At 34.5% G+C, this 20,000-nt stretch overlaps 1 protein-coding gene across 5 annotated transcripts in view; it reads left to right on the forward strand.

Moving 5' to 3' along the window:
• LOC135213169 (rho GTPase-activating protein 100F-like) overlaps positions 1–20,000 on the forward strand; it is a 341,178-nt gene that overhangs the window by 136,044 nt on the left and 185,134 nt on the right. For 2 of the 5 annotated variants that reach the window (XM_064247120.1, XM_064247121.1), the window contains exon 1: positions 11,365–12,604. The exons of the other annotated variants lie outside the window; for them this stretch is intronic. In XM_064247120.1, the coding sequence (XP_064103190.1) occupies positions 12,542–12,604 (63 nt within the window). In that variant the 5' untranslated portion in view covers positions 11,365–12,541. Of the gene's footprint in view, positions 1–11,364; positions 12,605–20,000 lie in introns of those variants that run through there. 5 annotated transcript variants of the gene reach the window in all.

Consider the following 20,000-nt stretch of genomic DNA (forward strand, 5'->3'; position numbering starts at 1 on the left):
TATTCATTTCTCCATCTATTTTTTTTGTCGTTTGTTATTCAGGCAACGTTTTTAGATGTAAAATCAAGTCGGAATCGACGAGTTTTATCGCTTACTAATTTTTATATATTATTAAAGCAATTTTTAGAAATCTTCAGGAAATGAAAACGATTTAACCAGGAAGTTACATTTCAGTGAATAGATTTAGTTAGCCTTTATAATTGCAGCGAAGAATTAATTAACCTTTCTGTTTTTCCATGATTCATTTTCAAAATGAGGCCTATTTTATGTATGATTTTTATTTGACGAGCAATTATGCAACGGAATTATGTTCCTTAAGTTTAAGATGCTTCATTGACTTTTGCAAAGAACCTCATTTACCACACGACATATTCCATATTTGACATATTCCATATTTAACATATCCCATATTTGATATAATCCATATTTGACATATCCCATATTTGACATATTCCGTATATGACATATTCCATATTTGACATTTTCCCTATTTGACACATTCCATATTTGACACGTTCCATGTTGACATATTCCATATTTGACATATTTCATATTTGACACATTCCATATTTGACACATTCCATATTTGACACATTCCATATTTGACATATTTCATATTTGACATTTGCCATATTTGACACATTCCTTATTTGACATATTCCATGTTTGACATTTTCCATATTTGACATTTGCCATATTTGACACATTCCATATTTGGCATAATCCATATTTGACATATTCCATGTTTGACATTTTCCATATTTGACATTTGCCATATTTGACACATTCCATATTTGGCATAATCCATATTTGACGTATTCCATTTTTGACACATTCCATATTTGACATATTCCAAATTTGGCATAATCCATATTTGACGTATTCCATTTTTGACACATTCCATATTTGACATATTCCATGTTTGACAGTTTCCATATTTGACATTTGCCATATTTGACACATTCTATATTTGGCATAATCCATATTTGACGTATCCCATATTTGACATATTCCACATCTTACATATTCCATATTTGGCATGTTTTGACACATTCCATAGTTGACATATTCCATTTTTGACATATCCCATATTTGACATATTCCATATTTGACACATTCTGACATTTTTCATATTTGATACATTCCATACTTTGACACATTCTGACATTTTTCATATTTGACACATTCCATATTTGACATATTCCATATTTGACATATTCCATAGTTGACATATCCCATATCTGACGCATCCCGCGACTCCTCCTCCTCCTCCTCCTTCCTCAATTTTACGATCCGAGCTCGACACTGTTCCTGACGTATCGGGAGATGCGAATGAAGCCAGTCAGTTTGATCAGGTGCTAAAAGGACGTTAAAACTCGCTGAGCCAATACCTGGATTTGCCAGACTCCTCCGACTCTGAGAGCAGTTCAGAACAAATACGAACTTCGAGGAATTATTGTCGTGGAATTCTCTCGTCTGCCAGAGACGTTGTTTTTTTTTTGCTTTAAGTCGTTATTTCCGGTAGCTGTTGGAGAGGATGTCTCGACGTTATTTGACGATAAGGAGAATTTTTTATTTTTTTGCAGTGAATCTTCATTTCTTTATTTATTTATTTAATTTATTTGTATATTTTATTCAATTATTTATTTTTATTTATTTTTACTTATTTTTAATTGATGGATCCTTTTTTTTGGAGTCGTTATTTTCGGTAACTGTTAGAGGATTTCGTGTCGTTACTAGAATCTTAAAATATTAACTATTGAATTTTTAATTGATGGAAAGCAGCATTCATCTTTTAATTTTCGAAAGTCTCTAGGTTATTGATACTTACCGAGACCCCACAGCTGGAGGTCGGATCACGCCTTGTTCTGTCTTCCCCGAGGGTCCTTTTAACCTCCTCAGGTATTATATGCTTCATTGGGGTCTTCTGTCTTGCCGAATTTCGTATTCATTTTCTCCAGTCGGAAGATTGTCAGTGTGTTTTACTCAATTTGTAATTGTATAGTATATGGCTCTTTCCTATCGAGTCTAAAGTTTCCGTTATCTTATTATTGATAATAATAAAAAAAAATAATAATAATAATAATAATAATAAATAATCTATAATAATAATAAATAATAATAATAATAATAATAATAAAAGGGAGAATAAAACAAAGATTCACAGATATCACGACAGACACAGTCAGACACCAACTAAAGAAAATGCCAAACTGGAAAGCCCCAGGCTCCCAGAATGAAGTCCATGGATACTGGCTCAAAAACTTCAAGGCCCTACACCCACGAATAGCAGAACAACTCCAGCATTGTATCTCAAATCACCAAGCACCCAAATGGATGACCACAGGAAGAACATCCTTAGTACAAAAAGACAAGAGTAAGGGAAATATAGCCAGTAACGACAGGCCTATACCTGCCTACCAATAATGTGGAAGTTTTACCTAACAGGTATCATCAGTGAAAGGCTATAACAAACTACCTTAGAGGAGACAAACACCATCCCCCACCAACAGAAAGGCTGCAGAAGGAAGTGTAGGGGCACAAAAGACCAGCTCCTCATAGACAAAATGGTAATGAAGAACAGTAGGAGAAGGAAAACCAACCTAAGCATGGCATGGATAGACTATAAGAAAGCCTTCGACATGATACCACACACATGGCTAATAGAATGCCTGAAAATATATGGGGCAGAGGAAAATACCATCAGCTTCCTCAAAAATACAATGCGCAACTGGAATACAATACTTACAAGCTCTGGAATAAGACTAGCAGAGGTTAATATCAGGAGAGGGATCTTCCAGGGCGACTCACTGTCCCCACTACTCTTCGTAGTAGCCATGATTCCAATGACAAAAGTACTACAGAAGATGGATGCCGGGTACCAACTCAAGAAAAGAGGCAACCAAATCAACCATCTGATGTTCATGGACGACATCAAGCTGTATGGTAAGAGCATCAAGGAAATAGATACCCTAATCCAGACTGTAAGGATTGTATCTGGGACATCAGGATGGAGTTTGGAATAGAAAAATGCGCCTTAGTCAACATACAAAAAGGCAAAGTAACAAGAACTGAAGGGATAAAGCTACCAGATGGGAGCAACATCAAACACATAGATGAGACAGGATACAAATACCTAGGAATAATGGAAGAGGAGATATAAAACACCAAGAGATGAAGGACGCAATCAGGAAAGAATATATGCAGAGACTCAAGGCGATACTCAAGTCAAAACTCAACGCCGGAAAGGATATGATAAAAGCCATAAACACATGGGCAGTGCCAGTAATCAGATACAGCGCAGGAATAGTGGAATGGACGAAGGCAGAACTCCGCAGCATAGATCAGAAAACCAGGAAACATATGACAATACACAAAGCACTACACACCCAAGAGCAAATACGGACAGACTATACATAACACGAAAGGAAGGAGGGAGAGGACTACTAAGTATAGAGGACTGCGTCACATCGAAAACAGAGCACTGGGGGGCAATATCTGAAAACCAGTGAAGACGAGTGGCTAAAGAGTGCATGGGAAGAAGGACTAATAAAAGCAGACGAAGACCCAGAAATATACAGAGACAGGTAGAAAGACAGAAAGAACAAGAGGACTGGCACAACAAACCAATGCACGGACAATACATGAGACAGACTAAAGAACTAGCCAGCGATGACAATTGGCAATGGCTACAGAGGGGAGAGCTAAAGAACGGAAACTGAAGGAATGATAACAGCGGCACAAGGATCAGGCCCTAAGAACCAGATATGTTCAAAGTACGATAGACGGAAATAACATCTCTCCCATATGTAGGAAGTGCAATACGAAAAGTGAAACCATAAACCACATAGCAAGTGAATGCCTGGCACTTGCACAGAACCAGTACAAAAAGAGGCATGATTCAGTAGCAAAAGCCCTCCACTGGAGCCTGTGCAAGAAACATCAGCTACCTTGCAGTAATAAGTGGTACGAGTACCAACCTGAAGGAGTGATAGAAAACGATCAGGCAAAGATCCTCTGGGACTATGGCATCAGAACGGATAGGGTGATACGTGCAAACAGACCAGACGTGACGTTGATTGACAAGGTCAAGAAGAAAGTATCACTCATTGATGTCGCAATACCATGGACACCAGAGTTTGAAGAGAAGAGAGGGAAAAATTGGATAAGTATCAAGATCTGAAAATAGAAATAAGAAGGATATGGGATATGCCAGTGGAAAATTGTACCCATAATCATAGGAGCACTAGGCACGATCCCAAGATCCCTGAAAAGGAATCTAGAAAAACTAGACGCTGAAGTAGCTCCAGGACTCATGCAGAAGAGTGTGATCCTAGAAACGGCACACATAGTAAGAAGAGTGATGGACTCCTAAGGAGGCAGGATGCAACCCGGAACCCCACACTATAAATACCACCCAGTCGAATGGGAGGACTGTGATAGACGCAAAAAAAAAAAAAAAAAAAAAAAAGAATTAATAATTTTAATAAATAATAAAAATATATTATTATATTATTAATAATAATAATAATAATAATAATAATATAATAATAATAATAATAATAATAATAATAATAATAATAAGATTTCCAAATTAATATATATTCATTAATAATATAATAATAATAATAATAATAATAATAATAATTTAATAATAATAATAATAAAATAGCTAATAATAAGAAGGCAACAGAATTAACCACTGATGTTCATGTACGACATCAAGCTGTATGGTAAGAGCATCAAGGAAATAGATACCCTAATCCAGACTGTAAGGATTGTATCTGGGGACATCAGAATGGAGTTTGGAATAGAAAAATGCGCCATAGTCAACATACAAAAGGGCAAAGTAACAAGAACTGAAGGAATAAAGCTACCAGATGGGAGCAACATCAAACACAGATGAGACTGGATACAAATACCCGGGAATAATGGAAGGAGGGGATATAAAAAACACCAAGGATGATGAAGGACAACGATCAGAAAGAATATATGCAGAGACTCAAGGCGATACTCAAGTCAAAACTCAACGCCGGAAAATATTATAAAAGCCATAAACACATGGGCAGTGCCAGTGATCAGATACAGCGCAGGAATAGTGGAATGGACGAAGGCAGAACTTCGCAGCATAGATCAGAAAACCAGGAATCATATGACAATACACAAAGCACTACACCCAAGAGCAAATACGGACAGACTATACATAACACGAAAGGAAGGAGGGAGACGACTACCAAGTATAGAGGACTGCGTCACCATCGAGAACAGAGCACTGGGGCAATATCTGAAAACCAGTGAAGACGAGTGGCTAAAGAGTGCATGGGAAGAAGGACTAATAAAAGTAGACGAAGACCCAGAAATATACAGAGACAGGAGAATTACAAACAGAACAGAAGACTGGCACAACAAACCAATGCACGGACAATACATGAGACAGACTAAAGAACTAGCCAGTGATGACACGTGGCAATGGCTACAGAGGGGAGAGCTAAAGAAGGAAACTGAAGGAATGATAGCAGCGGCACAAGATCAGGCCCTAAGAACCAGATATATTCAAAGAACAATAGACGGAAATAACATCTCTCCCATATGTAGGAAGTGCAATACAAAAAATGAAACCATAAACCACATAGCAAGCGATTGTCCGGCACTTGCACAGAACCAGTACAAAAAGAGGCATGATTCAGTGGCAAAAACCTTCCTTTTGAGCCTGTGCAAGAAACATCAGCTACCTTGCAGTAATAAGTGGTACGAGCACCAACCTGAAGGAGTGATAGAAAACGATGAGGCAAAGATCCTCTGGAACTATGGTATCAGAACAGATAGGGTGGTACATGCAAATAGACCAGACGTGACGTTGATTGACAAAATCAAGAAGAAAGTATCACTCATTGATGTCGCAATACCATGGGACACCAGAGTTGAAGAGAAAGAGAGGGAAAAATGGATAAGTATCAAGATCTGAAAATAGAAATAAGAAGGATATGGGATATGCCAGTGGAAATTGTGCCACCCAATCATAGGAACACTAGGCACGATCCCAAGATCCCTGAAAAGGAATCTAGAAAAACTAGATGCTGAAGTAGCTCCAGGACTCATGCAGAAGAGTGTGTCCTAGAAACGGCACACATAAGTAAGAAAGGTGATGGACTCCTAAGGAGCAGGATGCACCCGGAACCCCACACTATAAATACCACCCAGTCGAATTGGAGGACTGTGATAGAGCAAAAAAAAAAAAAAAAATAATAATAATTCAAAAGGTTTCAAATTTCTTCTCATTTGTTCTGGTACATTTGTCTTTCTTCTCGGTTTTAATTCTTCCGTTTTTATCTTTTCTGTTCTTTAATAATAATAATAATAATAATAATAATAATGATAATAATAATAATAATAATAATAATAATAATAATAATAATAATAATAATAATAATAATTAATTATAATAGGCAATTGTTAGTCATGAAATCTCTGGTACGACGAACTTTTTAATCAAGATTGCTCAGGTCATCACTTGAGACAACACACACACACACACACACACACACACACACACACACACACACACACATATATATATATATATATATTATATATATTAAATTGCGTAAATTAAAGATCTGTTACAAATAGAGAAAAAAAGTCTGAAAACTTCAGAGAGAGAGAGAGAGAGAGAGAGAGAGAGAGAGAGAGAGAGAGAGAGAGAGGAGAGAGAGAGAAGAGAAAGAGAAGAGAGAGAGAAATACCCCTTGATCCACTATATTCCTCTAAATTGACTCGTGACTTCCCGATTTCACCGGCCTTTAATGGCTTCCTGTTAGATTCCGCCTAGTTTGACTTATGACCTGATTTAAGCCCTCAGTTTTATAGAGAGGAAAAAGGTATTTTGCGTTTTGTTTATATTTTCTAAATCTTTGTAGAGGTCCCATGGCTCATGCTTTTTTCCTTTCTGAAATTGATAGTAGCTCTCTCTCTCTCTCTCTCTCTCTCTCTCTCTCTCTCTCTCTCTCTCTCTCTCTGACGGTGGTTTTCATTTAGTTCGTTTAAAATGTGATAAATTTATATAACTACCATTGTATCTAATTACCTATGTATATTATATATACATATATTATTTAATTGATTATATATATATATATGATATAGTATATATATTGTATATGTATATTATATATATTTATACATTTATGTATATGTAAATATAATATATTATATTCTATGATATTACATATATATTTTAGATATATGTATGTATATGTATTATAATACATATATTGTCTAAATGTATTATATATATATATATATATATATATATATATATATATATACAATAAATAATACATTATTCTACTCCTATTAAAACCAATTATCATTTCCCTTACACAACACACCTTCCAAAAGAGATACACCCCGAGGTCCACAATTTGACAAGTAGGAAACACCTCGTATCAAACGAACCCTGACCTGAGGTCAGGTAGTCCTCGTTCATTTTTGAGAGGGTGCCACGGCGTGACCTCGTGGTATATATGAAGCCTCGAGGGCAGGTCAGACGTCGGAAATCGCTTTTGAATTAGTTGGTGGGTAGCTAGGTTGACCTGAGGTCATGAATCAGTGTCTAGAATCGGATATATGTATGCTATAATATATTTATAAATCTATATATTATATATATATATATATATATATATATATATTATATATATATATATATATATATATATATATATATATATATATATATATATATATGTATGTTTGTGTGTGTGAATATACGTATTTGTTATATATACATATATGTATAGTATAACATGTGTGTTTAAAATTAATATACTATGCATATTAATCACACATGTATATATTACATATATGTATATATATACGTATATATATAGTATACATATATAAATATATATATATATATATATATATATATATATATATATATATATATTGATTTACTATAGATCTAGTACTGCTGATAATTGTTCAAACAAAAAAAATTAATTGCGGGGATGTGATGAATAATAAATAAAACTAACAAAAATATAAAACTAACAAAAATACTAACATACTACAATATTGTTTGTATTCCTTGAGGAATGTATTGTATGTATAGGTGTTTGTATTGGCATACATATCCATACGTGGTGTTACTCTATACCTAGTATTTATTGATAGATACAGGTAACTTTCTCAATTGCAGCGAAGGCCTTCAACGTGAATAGTTACGAGAGAGAGAGAGAGAGAGAGAGAGAGAGAGAGAGCTCTGTAAATCTAGCTTTTTCATCTACCGCAGTATTCTTGCTATGTATATTTCTGTAGAGAGAGAGAGAGAGAGAGAGAGAGAGAGAGAGAGAGAGAGAGAGAGAGAGAAGTCTGTAAATCTAGCTTTTTCATCTACCGCTGTGTTCGGATAATACAGATTTCCGTTGAAAGAGAGAGAGAGAGAGAGAGAGAGAAGAGAGAGAGAGAGAGACCGACGATTGGAGAAGCCATACCTGAACGCCCTTCCAGCCCCGTAACGAGATCCTCCGGCGGGAATTTCAATTCATAATCGGCGGCTTAACAGCGAATCAAGGCCGCACTGAAACTCCAGAGGAGAAAGACGAATAACAAATATATAGAGTCGTGTGGTCTGTATGGTTCGAAGCTACCGTGTAAACAAAGTGATCACCCGTCCATTCGCTGACCGCAGCCAACACTGTTTAAGGTTAAATGATCGAAGGTTATTACATGTGTGTTATTGCTTGCGATAGTGTTTTTGTGATGTATATATAGACATATATATATATATAATATATATATATATATATATGTTGTAATTAACGCTGATGTTAACGTATAGCATTCAACATCTAACATTAAGATTTAACATAAAAAGTCCCGTTATTTATATATTTATTTTTTTGCAATCCTCTCTTTTGAAAAGAGGTCATATTTCATATTCAAGATCTCTCTCTCTCTCTCTCTCTCTCTCTCTCTCTCTCTCTCTTCTCTCTCTCTCTCTCTCTCGCTCTCCTAGTGCTGCTCGAGGGTAGACTTTAGCTGGTATAGAATCATAACATCAAACATCTGTTCTGCAAACTCTCTCTCTCTCTCTCTCTCTTCTCCTCTCTCTCTCTCTCTCTCTCTCTCTCTCTCTCTCTGCTGTTAGTTTTCGTCCTATTACGTGTGGTCTTATTATCTTCTTATCGATTGTTTATTCATTATGCCTTTTAATATAAATATATTTTCACATTGAAATTTAACATTTGTTTATTTTTATAGAAAAAATAATTTTATATAACCAGTTAAATGTAATGTAATATTATATTTTTAATTCTTAGGTATCAATAAATCTTCACATTAAATCCAGGTATTTAAAAAGATTTAAAAAGACCTATTGTAAAATGGCATAAAATAGGAAAGACTATATATAGATATATATATATATATATATATATATATATATATATATATATATATATTAGAATTAATATATATAAGATGTGTAGGATCACGTGACTCTGACCCATGTATCCTGTCCTCTGATTGGCCGTGAGGTTACCAACTAGTAATTCTTGAAGGCTGAATATTCTCTCTCTCTCTCTCTCTCTCTCTCTCTCTCTCTCTCTCTCTCTCTCACACACACACACACACACACACACACACACACACGCCAAATGGCTTAGTAATTAGACGCTCTGCTTGTAGAAGAGCTAATTCTGTGGACAAGTTGTTTTGGGCATTGAAAATGAACCTTTATCGGTTCTGGGAGGGGAAAATAACATGGAAAGCAAGGGAGGAGAAGAGGGTGGATAACAGGGAAGGGAAGAAGAAGAAGAAGAAGAAGAAGAAGAAGAAGAAAAGCAAGAAGAACGGTGGGAATAACAGAGGAAAAATGGGGGGAAAAAAAAAAAAAAAAAGAAGGGGAAAAAAAGGAAAAAAGAAAGCGGGGGTAGATTACTGGGAAGGGAGAAGGAGGAGGTAGCGATAACAGAGGAATTACGAAGGTGGTAGGGGGCTAAACCGATGTCGCTCTGTGAGAGAAAAATTACGAGAAAAGAAAGGGAGAAAAAGAGGGTGGATAACAGTGAGGGAGAAGAACAAGAAGGTAGATAAGAGAAAATGGACAAGAAGATAGAAAGATACGAGAGAAGGAAGAAGAAGAAGAAGAAGAAGATAGAGCGAACAGTGGAAGCATAAAGGTGGCAGGAAGTTCGAACTAGGCCGATGTGGTTCTCGCAGCGAAAATATAACAGAAGAATCGGGAGAGAAGAAGAATGAGGTAGATAACTGCAGAAGGGGAAGAGGAGGGTTGATAAAAGAGAAGGGAAAAGAAGAGGGTGGTAGAGATAACGGAGAAGGGAGCAGAAGAAGAAGAAGGAGAAGAAGCTCGAGATAAAAGAGACGGTAGATATATAGGTGGCAGGTAGTCGGAGCTAGGCCGATGCCACCACCGCCGCCGCTGCTCCTGGTGCTTGCTAAGTAATGCTCCCCAAACTCGGTTAAATCAATAGGGAGTCCACACGCGAGAGAGAGAGAGAGAGAGGAGACAGAACACGGTAGCACTCTCTCTCACAAACTTCACGGGGCCCACCAGAAGCAGCAGCTTGACCCTGTTTTTCAGTCTCTCTCTCTCTCTCTCTCTCTCTCTCTCTCTCTCTCTCTCTCTCTCATTACCATCCAATATCTATCCACAAGTCTCCGTTTTGCCATTCTACTTTAGACATATATGAGAAACATGACCTAAAAAATCAATCGTTTCCGGATAAGTCGTTCAGATTATGTCAACGAAGGCGAAAGGAACGTTCACTTTATGGCTCAAACGCTCTACCTTGTACGTCAGGCAGCGTTGTTCGGCGGTGAAATGCCATAGCGTTAGATTCTCTCTCTCTCTCTCTCTCTCTCTCTCTCTCTCTCTCTCTCTGCGCTATATCGATCTAAGATTGCATGAATAATTGTTCGTGTTGGGGTGCATTATGCATCAGCACAGATTAAAGACGAGATTTTGGGAATTATCGACCAGTTTCTCCAAAAGGTGGAATCTTGGAAGATTTTAAATTTACCTCTTTGTTTGTCGTATAAACAAGAACGGTAATTTTTTGGGTGATGATTGCGATGGTATGATGAGGATGATATTAATGAATAATGATGAATATTTGACAGTGACGGATGATATTATTTTTGTTAATCTTGATGATCGATGAATAATGATGACTGTGACAGCTATTGTTATTTATGATAATATATAGATGAATATATATATATATATATATATGTATATATATACTATATGTAATTTTATAATAATAAATATAATAATAATAATAATAATAATAATAATAATAATAATAATAAACTCACGCTGCTATTCAAAGGTGTACTTGAGTGTATGTGGGTGTGTATGTGCGTGCGTAGTATGTGCATTACTCACTAACTAAAGCATTCACTCCTAATACTGACGGTTGCACCTAAAATTTATTTTCCAATTTATATTAAATACTTTTAATATTTTTAATTGCAATATCCAGCCAGGTAAATTTTGAAGGTGTCTCACCTTGGTATAAACTTGGAGGCCAGTGGAAAAGGAACTGAAAAAAAAAAAAATGTTGAACTGAAGGAGAAACGTTCGAAAAACTCTTGATAGATGCACAAAAAAAAGAATGAATAGATGATAAATGAGTGTTCAGAAGAATTTTGTAAAAAATTCTCCTACGAGATGATTTTCAGCACAAAGATGTATAATTGGTGTCATACCTGAAGGGGGGGAATTTGTTCCCTTTGTGAATTAGTGGGGAAACCTCAAAAAATAAAATGAAATAAGAAACTTTGGAAAATAAAATAATAAATGAGAGATTTCGAAGTCTCTTTGTGGAAAATATTTGAAAATAATATTTAAAAGGGAAAAAAAATCAAGTTAGACTTCAGTGTCTAATTGAGGAAAATATTTGAAAAAACTAAAAAATAAGTCTTTAATGTCTAATTGAGGAAAATATTAGATAAGAAACAAAAATATGTAAGTCTTCTATTCCTATTTGACGCAAAATTAGAAAAAAATATTAAATAAACGAAATACCTAACTAAGACTTAAATGTCTATTTGAAGAAAATATATAAGAAAAAATTATCAAAAACGAAAAAAAATAGAGCTTCAACGTCTGTTTTGAGGAAATTAGAAAAAATATTTAAAAAACGAAAAAAATAAAATAAAACTTAAATGTCTATTTGAGCAGAATATAGAAAAAAAAATTGAGAGATCTTCAATGTCTATATGAGGAAATTAGAAAGTATATTTAAAAACACGAAAAAATAAGACTTAAATGTCTATTTGAGCAAAATATAAGAAAAAAAAATTCAAAAACGAAAAAAAGTAAATAGCACTTCGATGTCTACTTGAGGAAATTAGAAAAAAATATTTAAAAAACGAAAACTAAATATAATTGAGGAAAATATAAAAAAAAAAAAATAGCAGAAACGAAAAAAAAATTCGAACTTCGATGTCTGTTTGAGGAAATTAGAAAAAAAAATATTTAAAAAAATAAATAAATCAATAAGACTTCAAAATGGTCCTATGGACAAGAGTCAGTACGACTGACGCTCCAGCCATCTACTCTAATTCTCTCCAGGTAAGACTTTGTTTTGTTTTTGGCTCTTGTTTGTTTGATTGTTTGCTTGTTTTTGTTGTTTGTTTGTGCGTTTTTGCTTATTTGTTTATTTGTAATTTTGTGTGTTTTCCTTTTTTGTTGATTTGTATATTTATTTTTGTTTTTCTACTTTTATTTGTTTTTTATTGGTTTATTGTTATTTGTAAGTTTATTTTTTTATTTATTTGGTTGCTTATTGTTTGTTGGTTTGTGCATTTGCTTATTTGTTTCTTTTGGTTGTTTATTGTTTGTTGGTTTGTGCATTCGCTTATTTGTTTCTTTATTTGTTTGTGCGTTCATGTATTTGTTTATTTTGTTTTTTGCGTGTTTGTATGCTTATTTGTTCTTGTTTATTTGTTTGTATTTTGTTTGTTGGTTTGTGCATTTGCTTTTTGTTTCTTTATTTTCTTATATGTTCATGTATTTGTTTATTTAGATTTTTTGCTTGTTTGTATGCTTATTTGTTCTTGTTTCCTTGTTTATTTATTTGTTTTTTTGTTCATATAATTGTTTATTTTTTCCTGAGTTTGTTTTTTGTTCATTTGCTCTTTGTTTGTTGCCTTTCTCCATAAAGGTTATTGCCCGTTCGTTTGTTTGTTTGTTTTGAGTTGGTGATGAACAATTTTTTTTCAGACTTTTTGTTTACGTAATTATTATTATTATTTATTATTATTATTATTATTATTATTATTATTATTATTATTATTATTATTATTATTGAGAAAAGACATTCTATTTCTTTGAGAAGTCGGTGTACCATCTCTCTCTCTCTCTCTCTCTCTCTCTCTCTCTCTCTCTCTCTCTCTCTCTCTCTCTCTCTCTCTCTCTGTCCTGCGTTTTCTCTTTTTTAAATAGATATTTGCTCTAGATCAAACCATTATTTCCCTCACTATTTCGACCGTAAAATCCTTTTTACCAAAACCTACCAATTAGAAACTAAAAGTATGTATTAAGTTTTCATTTGTAGTCAATTTTGTTTCATCTCCTTTTCCAGTCTTTTTCCATTTTCCAGTCCCTTCTGTATATTTAATCGTCACTTCTCGGCCTAAGGGAATATTCTCTCTCTCTCTCTCTCTCTCTCTCTCTCTCTCTCTCTTGTTTTTTTTTCTTGGATGGAATTCTCGAATCTGCGGACCCCTCGAATGACGCCTTTTTTGTCTTCAATATCATTGCTATTGTCTCCTAATCTTCTAATCCCTTGTATATATATATATATATATATATATATATATATATATATGTATATATACTTGTATACACATACATGCATACGTATTAGCGTAGGGCCACTTATCAAACACGTTCCCGGGTATGAACGCAACTATATATATATATATATATATATATATATATATATATATATATATATATATATATATATATATATATATATATACATACATACATACATACATACATACATACATACATACATACATACATACGCTTTAGCGTAGTGTCACTTATTAAACAAGTTCCCGGGTATGAACGCCAACATATTATGTTCTGCATATCAGTCGTGACAGTCCCAAATCTGATTTGTTTCCCGTCCATTTTTGTATTATTCTCTCCCGTCTCTTTATTTTCTGTCAGCTTATTCCGTCTGTTTATTATCCTCACTCTCACCTGGACGTTCCTCCATACGTACCTTCACTGTTCACACCGTTCATCTTCACCGTCTCGAAAAACCGTGAGAACTAGATTCATTGTCAATCCTTTCCGCTTTGTCGCCCCTGAGAGCGCCATATATTCCTCCCACTCTCCCCCCTCCTCCCGAATGAGAGGGAGGAAGCCCCCCTCCCCCGTTCCCTTGGGGTGAGGGTATGAGGGAGAGGGGGGGGGGCGGCGGCAGGGAGGGCGTCCGTCAAAGCATTGTGTCCGTGTCATCTAACCCCCTCCCCCCCCTGCCCTCAAGTTTCAAAGGCGTCTCCCGTCTGAGGTTTCCCCAAGCAGACTGGAGAAGAAAGCTGCCATAGGCAACTTCATTCCGTTATTGATTTATTCTTTCCTCTCTCTCTCTCTCTCTCTCTCTCTCTCCGTTCGTGTTGCTGGTGCGGCAGTATACTCCTTTAATTTTTTTCTTGTGTTTTTTTCCTGTGAAATGACTTTTTTTCTTTGTTTTTTCCCGTGAAATTAATTTTTCTTCTGTTTTTTTTTCTGTGAAATGTATTTTTTTCTGAAGTACATTTTCTTGTTTTTTTCTGTCAAATTTATTTTTTCCTTGATTTTTATGTGAAATTTTTTTCTTCTGTTTGTTTTTCTGTGGAGTTTATCCTTTTATTCCATTTTTTTCTGTGAATTATATTGTTTATCTCGTTTTCTCTTTGAAATATTTTTTTTTTTGTTTTTTCTGTGAAATATATTTTTTCGTGTTTTTTCTTTTAAACACATTATTTTTTTCCAATGTTTTATTTTTCTGTGAATATTTTCTTGTTTTTTTTTGTGAAATTGGACGAGTTTGTTAGTTTGCCCATTTTCAAATTATTTACAGGAGGTTTTTTCATAATACCTGGTGTGTGTGTGTGTGTGTGTTTTTTATAATATGTTTTCATTCTTGCTATTTACGTCTTTCGATTTTCTAGTATATTATTTTACATTTTAAAGATCGTATTCTCATTTCGTAGTTTTCGTAGGTATTGAGTATATTAATAATAGATTTATTCCCATACATTAACCGTTATCTACATTTTTGTTTACTTTCGTAGATATGAAATTTATTAAAAGGTTATGGATGTTTTCCCGATTTATGATTTTAATTTTTATCATTGCTATATATATTTATTCCGGTTTGAATGTGTTCCTCAGTGAATTGATGTATATATATGTTACGCATAATGTGGATAATTGCCTAATGTGAACATTAGGCAGAAAATTGCCTAATGTGTACATTAAGCAAGCAGTTTGCATAAAGTTTACAATTTGTTAACATTAGGCAAAATATGCCTGTTGTTCAAATTATGCAGCTCAATTTTGCCCGATGTGAATACGACTGCCTAATCTAAACATATATTATGGTTTAGTGTAGGAATGGCAATTAATCCTGCAGACAACCCACGGGAGGTTACAAGAGAATGCAACATGGTTAATGTAGAGGCAGTTTAAAGACTTCCAATTTATTTGAATAAACATAAACATAATTAATGCAATATCAGTAAAAGAGAAATAAGTCAATAGATGTCAGGGTTCAGTTGAGTCGAATCAGAAATTTTTGCATGATCTGCCCGGGTGACGGCGTGAGTTGCATCTAAATTTTTTTCTTAGGCAGCTGCATCGTCCTGATGTACATTGAGTAGTACATTGGCACTTTATATATCCTTGCCCACCAGTGGTTCTTCCTGTTGCTGTTCTAAGCGATAGGCAGATATCAGGAACCTCTTCAGACTTTATCAGGGGCTGTTTGATTGCACTAATAGATCAGCTGCTGTAAATTTTGGTCCAAGAATTCCCTCCCGACAACCTACAGTGTATAGTTCATCTTGTTCCCAGAGGACGACCACTAACAGATTTTTAAAGATCTGTTGGACCATGATCGACATTCCGGGACCCTTAGCGTAGCACACTCACCAAAGGATAATGGCTTGAGTGACAGACCCAAAGTTTCGAACAACATTGGAACAACACTCTAGTTACAGTTGTTCGTCATTCAATTCACATTAGGCAAAATACCCTCGCCTAATCTGAAAATCATGCCTAATGTTGACAATAGGCAAGTAATTTGCCTATTGTCAACATTGTGTCAAAACAAATTGCCTAATATGGAGATTAGGCAATTTTTCTGCCTAATGTTCACATTAGGCAATTATCCACATTAATGCGTACATATATATATATGTATATATATATATATATATATTATATATATTTATATATATACATATATATATATATATATATATATATATATATATATATATATATCCATTTGAATGAATTTTATTTGATGACCTTTCTCTCTCTCTCTCTCTCTCTCTCTCTCTCTCTCTCTCTCTCTGCTCTCTCCTCTTGTGTTTCTCTTTTCTTCGTGGTTTTATACCTTTATATTATATATATATATATATATATATATATATATATATATATATATATATATATATACACACACACACACACACACACACACACACATATATATATATATACTATATATATATATATATATATATAAAACATATATATACACACACCACACACACATACGTATATGTGTATGTGTATATATATACGTATATATATACAACTATAACAAAATAAAGCCTCACACAAATCGTTTGTTTGTTCATTTTAATTGTCATTCATCAAAGAGGTTTTTGTGTCAAAATCGGCTTGAGGGGGGTGGGGGGGGGGGTGCATTACGAAGGATTCAACTCCCTGTGGTGGGACCTCGTCAGTCTATTCATTTTGATCACACGTTTGTCTTTTTTTTTTTATTTGATTCCCTCGAAATAAAAACCAAATACCGTACTTGTTTCATTTGTCGGTGTATTTTTGTTTCTTTGTTTACTTTTGCTCCGTTTCGTTTTTTTTGCCGGAACGTTTGGCGAATGATTGTTTGCAGTTGCTTTGTTTGAATGAAGATGTTGTTTTGTTTATAACTTCTTTTGTTACAGGCATTTATTTATGATTTTTGTGTCCATTCTTCAGTTGGAGACATTTTTTATTGATATTTTAAATTGTTTTTCTTAAAAATATTTTGTTGATTTATTTATGAATTTATTAATCAAAGGCATTCTTTATTCTTTTGTTGAAAATGTCTTCAGTCAGATTTTAAAATTCTTTTGTTAGAGACTTTTATTTATGTTTTTGCAGGTATTCATCAGTGGGAGACATTTTTTTTATTGTTTTTCTCATAAATTCTTTGTTGATTTGTTTATGAATTTATTAGTCAAAGGCATTTGTTATTCTTTTGTTTATAATGTCTGTAGTCAGATTTTTAAAATCTTTTGTTAGAGACTTTTATTTATGTTTTTGTGTGCATTCTTCTGTTGGAGACATTTTAAAAATTGTTTTTCATGTTTGTGAATTCATCAGTTAGAGGCTTTCTTTATCGTTTTGTTTTTAATGTATTCAGTTAGAAGCATCCTTCATTATCTTGTTTATGAATGGGTTTGCGTATTAGGAAGCTTTCGTATTTATTTTTTATTTTCTTTATAAGTAATCACTTGTGCTTTTCTTGGGTTTGATTTTATATTATTTCTCCAAGGACCCTTCCTTTTATTTTGGAGGAAAGTTTTTAGAAATGTTACGAATTAAATTAATAATTTTAACAACAATCAAATTCTACGTTCCATTACGTCACTCGTTGACGGAAATGAATTAAATTGGACTTTACATCTAACGGACTTTTTGCCCAAAAGACCCAACTCATGTAGGACTTCCTCAAGGATCCGGGCCTTCTCGAGAGAAGTTAACTCTCAAGAAAGTGGACTTTGTGAGGAAAATGGACTTTCACCCAAAAAATGTGGACTTTCCCAAATTAAGAAAGAGATTTCGTACTTTGTAAAAAAAAAAAAAAAAAAAATGGATTTCCTTTAACATGGACTTTTCCATATTAAGAAAGAGATTTGGATTTCGCCACGAAATTAGACTTTCTCCGGAAAGGTAGAGACAATGATGGAGGATGTTCCCCTATGTCTTTCTTATTGGAGTTCTTCTCCTTCTTCTTGTTCTTCTTGTTCTTGTTCTTCTTCTTCTGAATACGCTACAGAAGATCATCGAATTGACCACCCTATCGGATATTGGTTAAAAGATGCTCTCAGGTTTCGGAATACATTTTTCATCTTTTTATGGTTCCCTTCTCTCTCTCTCTCTCTCTCTCTCTCTCTCTCTCTCTCTCTCTCTCTCTCTCTCTCTCTCTCTCTCTGCGATCCGATCATTCATCACGGCGTATGTAAAGGTATCCAAGGAGTTTCGCCCTTTGTCATCGGATCGATGGATTGCGTGCTGTTATTTATTACTTCAAAGAGAGAGAGAGAGAGAGAGAGAGAGAGAGAGAGAGAGAGAGAGAGAGAGAGAGAGAGAGAGGGTGGATGTTATTCTATATAAGAGAGACACCGATATTACAGGTAGACGTAATTTGGTGATGTATGTTGCTAAAGTTAGACACCTTTTACGAAGTTTGCAGAGGAGAGAGAGAGAGAGAGAGAGAGAGAGAGAGCAGACCGTATGTACGCAAATTAAGTGTAGTGGTATTTATGCAAAGAGATCTGGAACACATCATTATATTGATCTGAATGATTTCATTTATATTATTCTTGAATTCCATGTTTAAAAAGTTTCAGAACTTAATATGCTTTCTGATTGAAAATTCCCATAAAGATAGTTATTCTCTATAGTGTAAACAGGAGTTTCATAGATTTATTTGCAAAATTTCCGAGCGTGTAAATTATATATATATATATATATATATAGATATATATATATATGTATGTATATATATATATATATTATATATATATATATATATATATATATTGATTATTGTTTCATATAAACCATGGTTTAAGGGTAGTAATAATAATAATAATAATAATAATAATAATAATAATAATAATAATAATAATAATAATGATCAGTTGCTGGATGACGACCTCCAAGTACCTGACCGTCTTCCCCTACAATTGGGTTGAATACCTGGTTGCCGGACGAGGCTCCTCTGTTGCCAGAGGTTCCATTTACGTCGTTATCGTTTATTCCTTCATTTCTTTCCATCATTGCTGAGTTTTGCTATTTAACCCATAGCTGGACCCTACCCCATCAGGGATAGGTACTCATTTACAGCTGAGTAGACTGAGGAAATTATGGTAAAGATCCTTTCCCAAGGAATCAACGCCGAGGAGAGCGGTCACCCATCCCAATGCACGGACAATACATGAGACAGACTAAAGAACTAGCCAGCGATGACAATTGGCAATGGCTACAGGGGAGAGCTCAAGAAGGAAACTGAAGGAATGATAACAGCGGCACAAGATCAGGCCCTAAGACAACCATATGTTCAAAGTACGATAGACGGAAATAACATCTCTCCCATATGTAGGAAGTGCAATACGAAAAATGAAACCATAAACCACATAGCAAGCGAATGCCCGGCACTTGCACAGAACCAGTACAAAAAGAGGCATGATTCAGTGGCAAAAGCCCTCCACTGGAACCTGTGCAAGAAACATCAGCTACCTTGCAGTAATAAGTGGTACGAGCACCAACCTGAAGGAGTAATAGAAAACGATCAGGCAAAGATCCTCTGGGACTATGGTATCAGAACGGATAGGGTGATACGTGCAAACAGACCAGACGTGACGTTGATTGACAAAGTCAAGAAGAAAGTATCACTCATTGATGTCGCAATACCATGGGACACCAGAGTTGAAGAGAAAGAGAGAGA

The sequence above is a fragment of the Macrobrachium nipponense genome, chromosome 42, assembly GCF_015104395.2.
Source record: "Macrobrachium nipponense isolate FS-2020 chromosome 42, ASM1510439v2, whole genome shotgun sequence".
NCBI lineage: Eukaryota > Metazoa > Arthropoda > Malacostraca > Decapoda > Palaemonidae > Macrobrachium > Macrobrachium nipponense.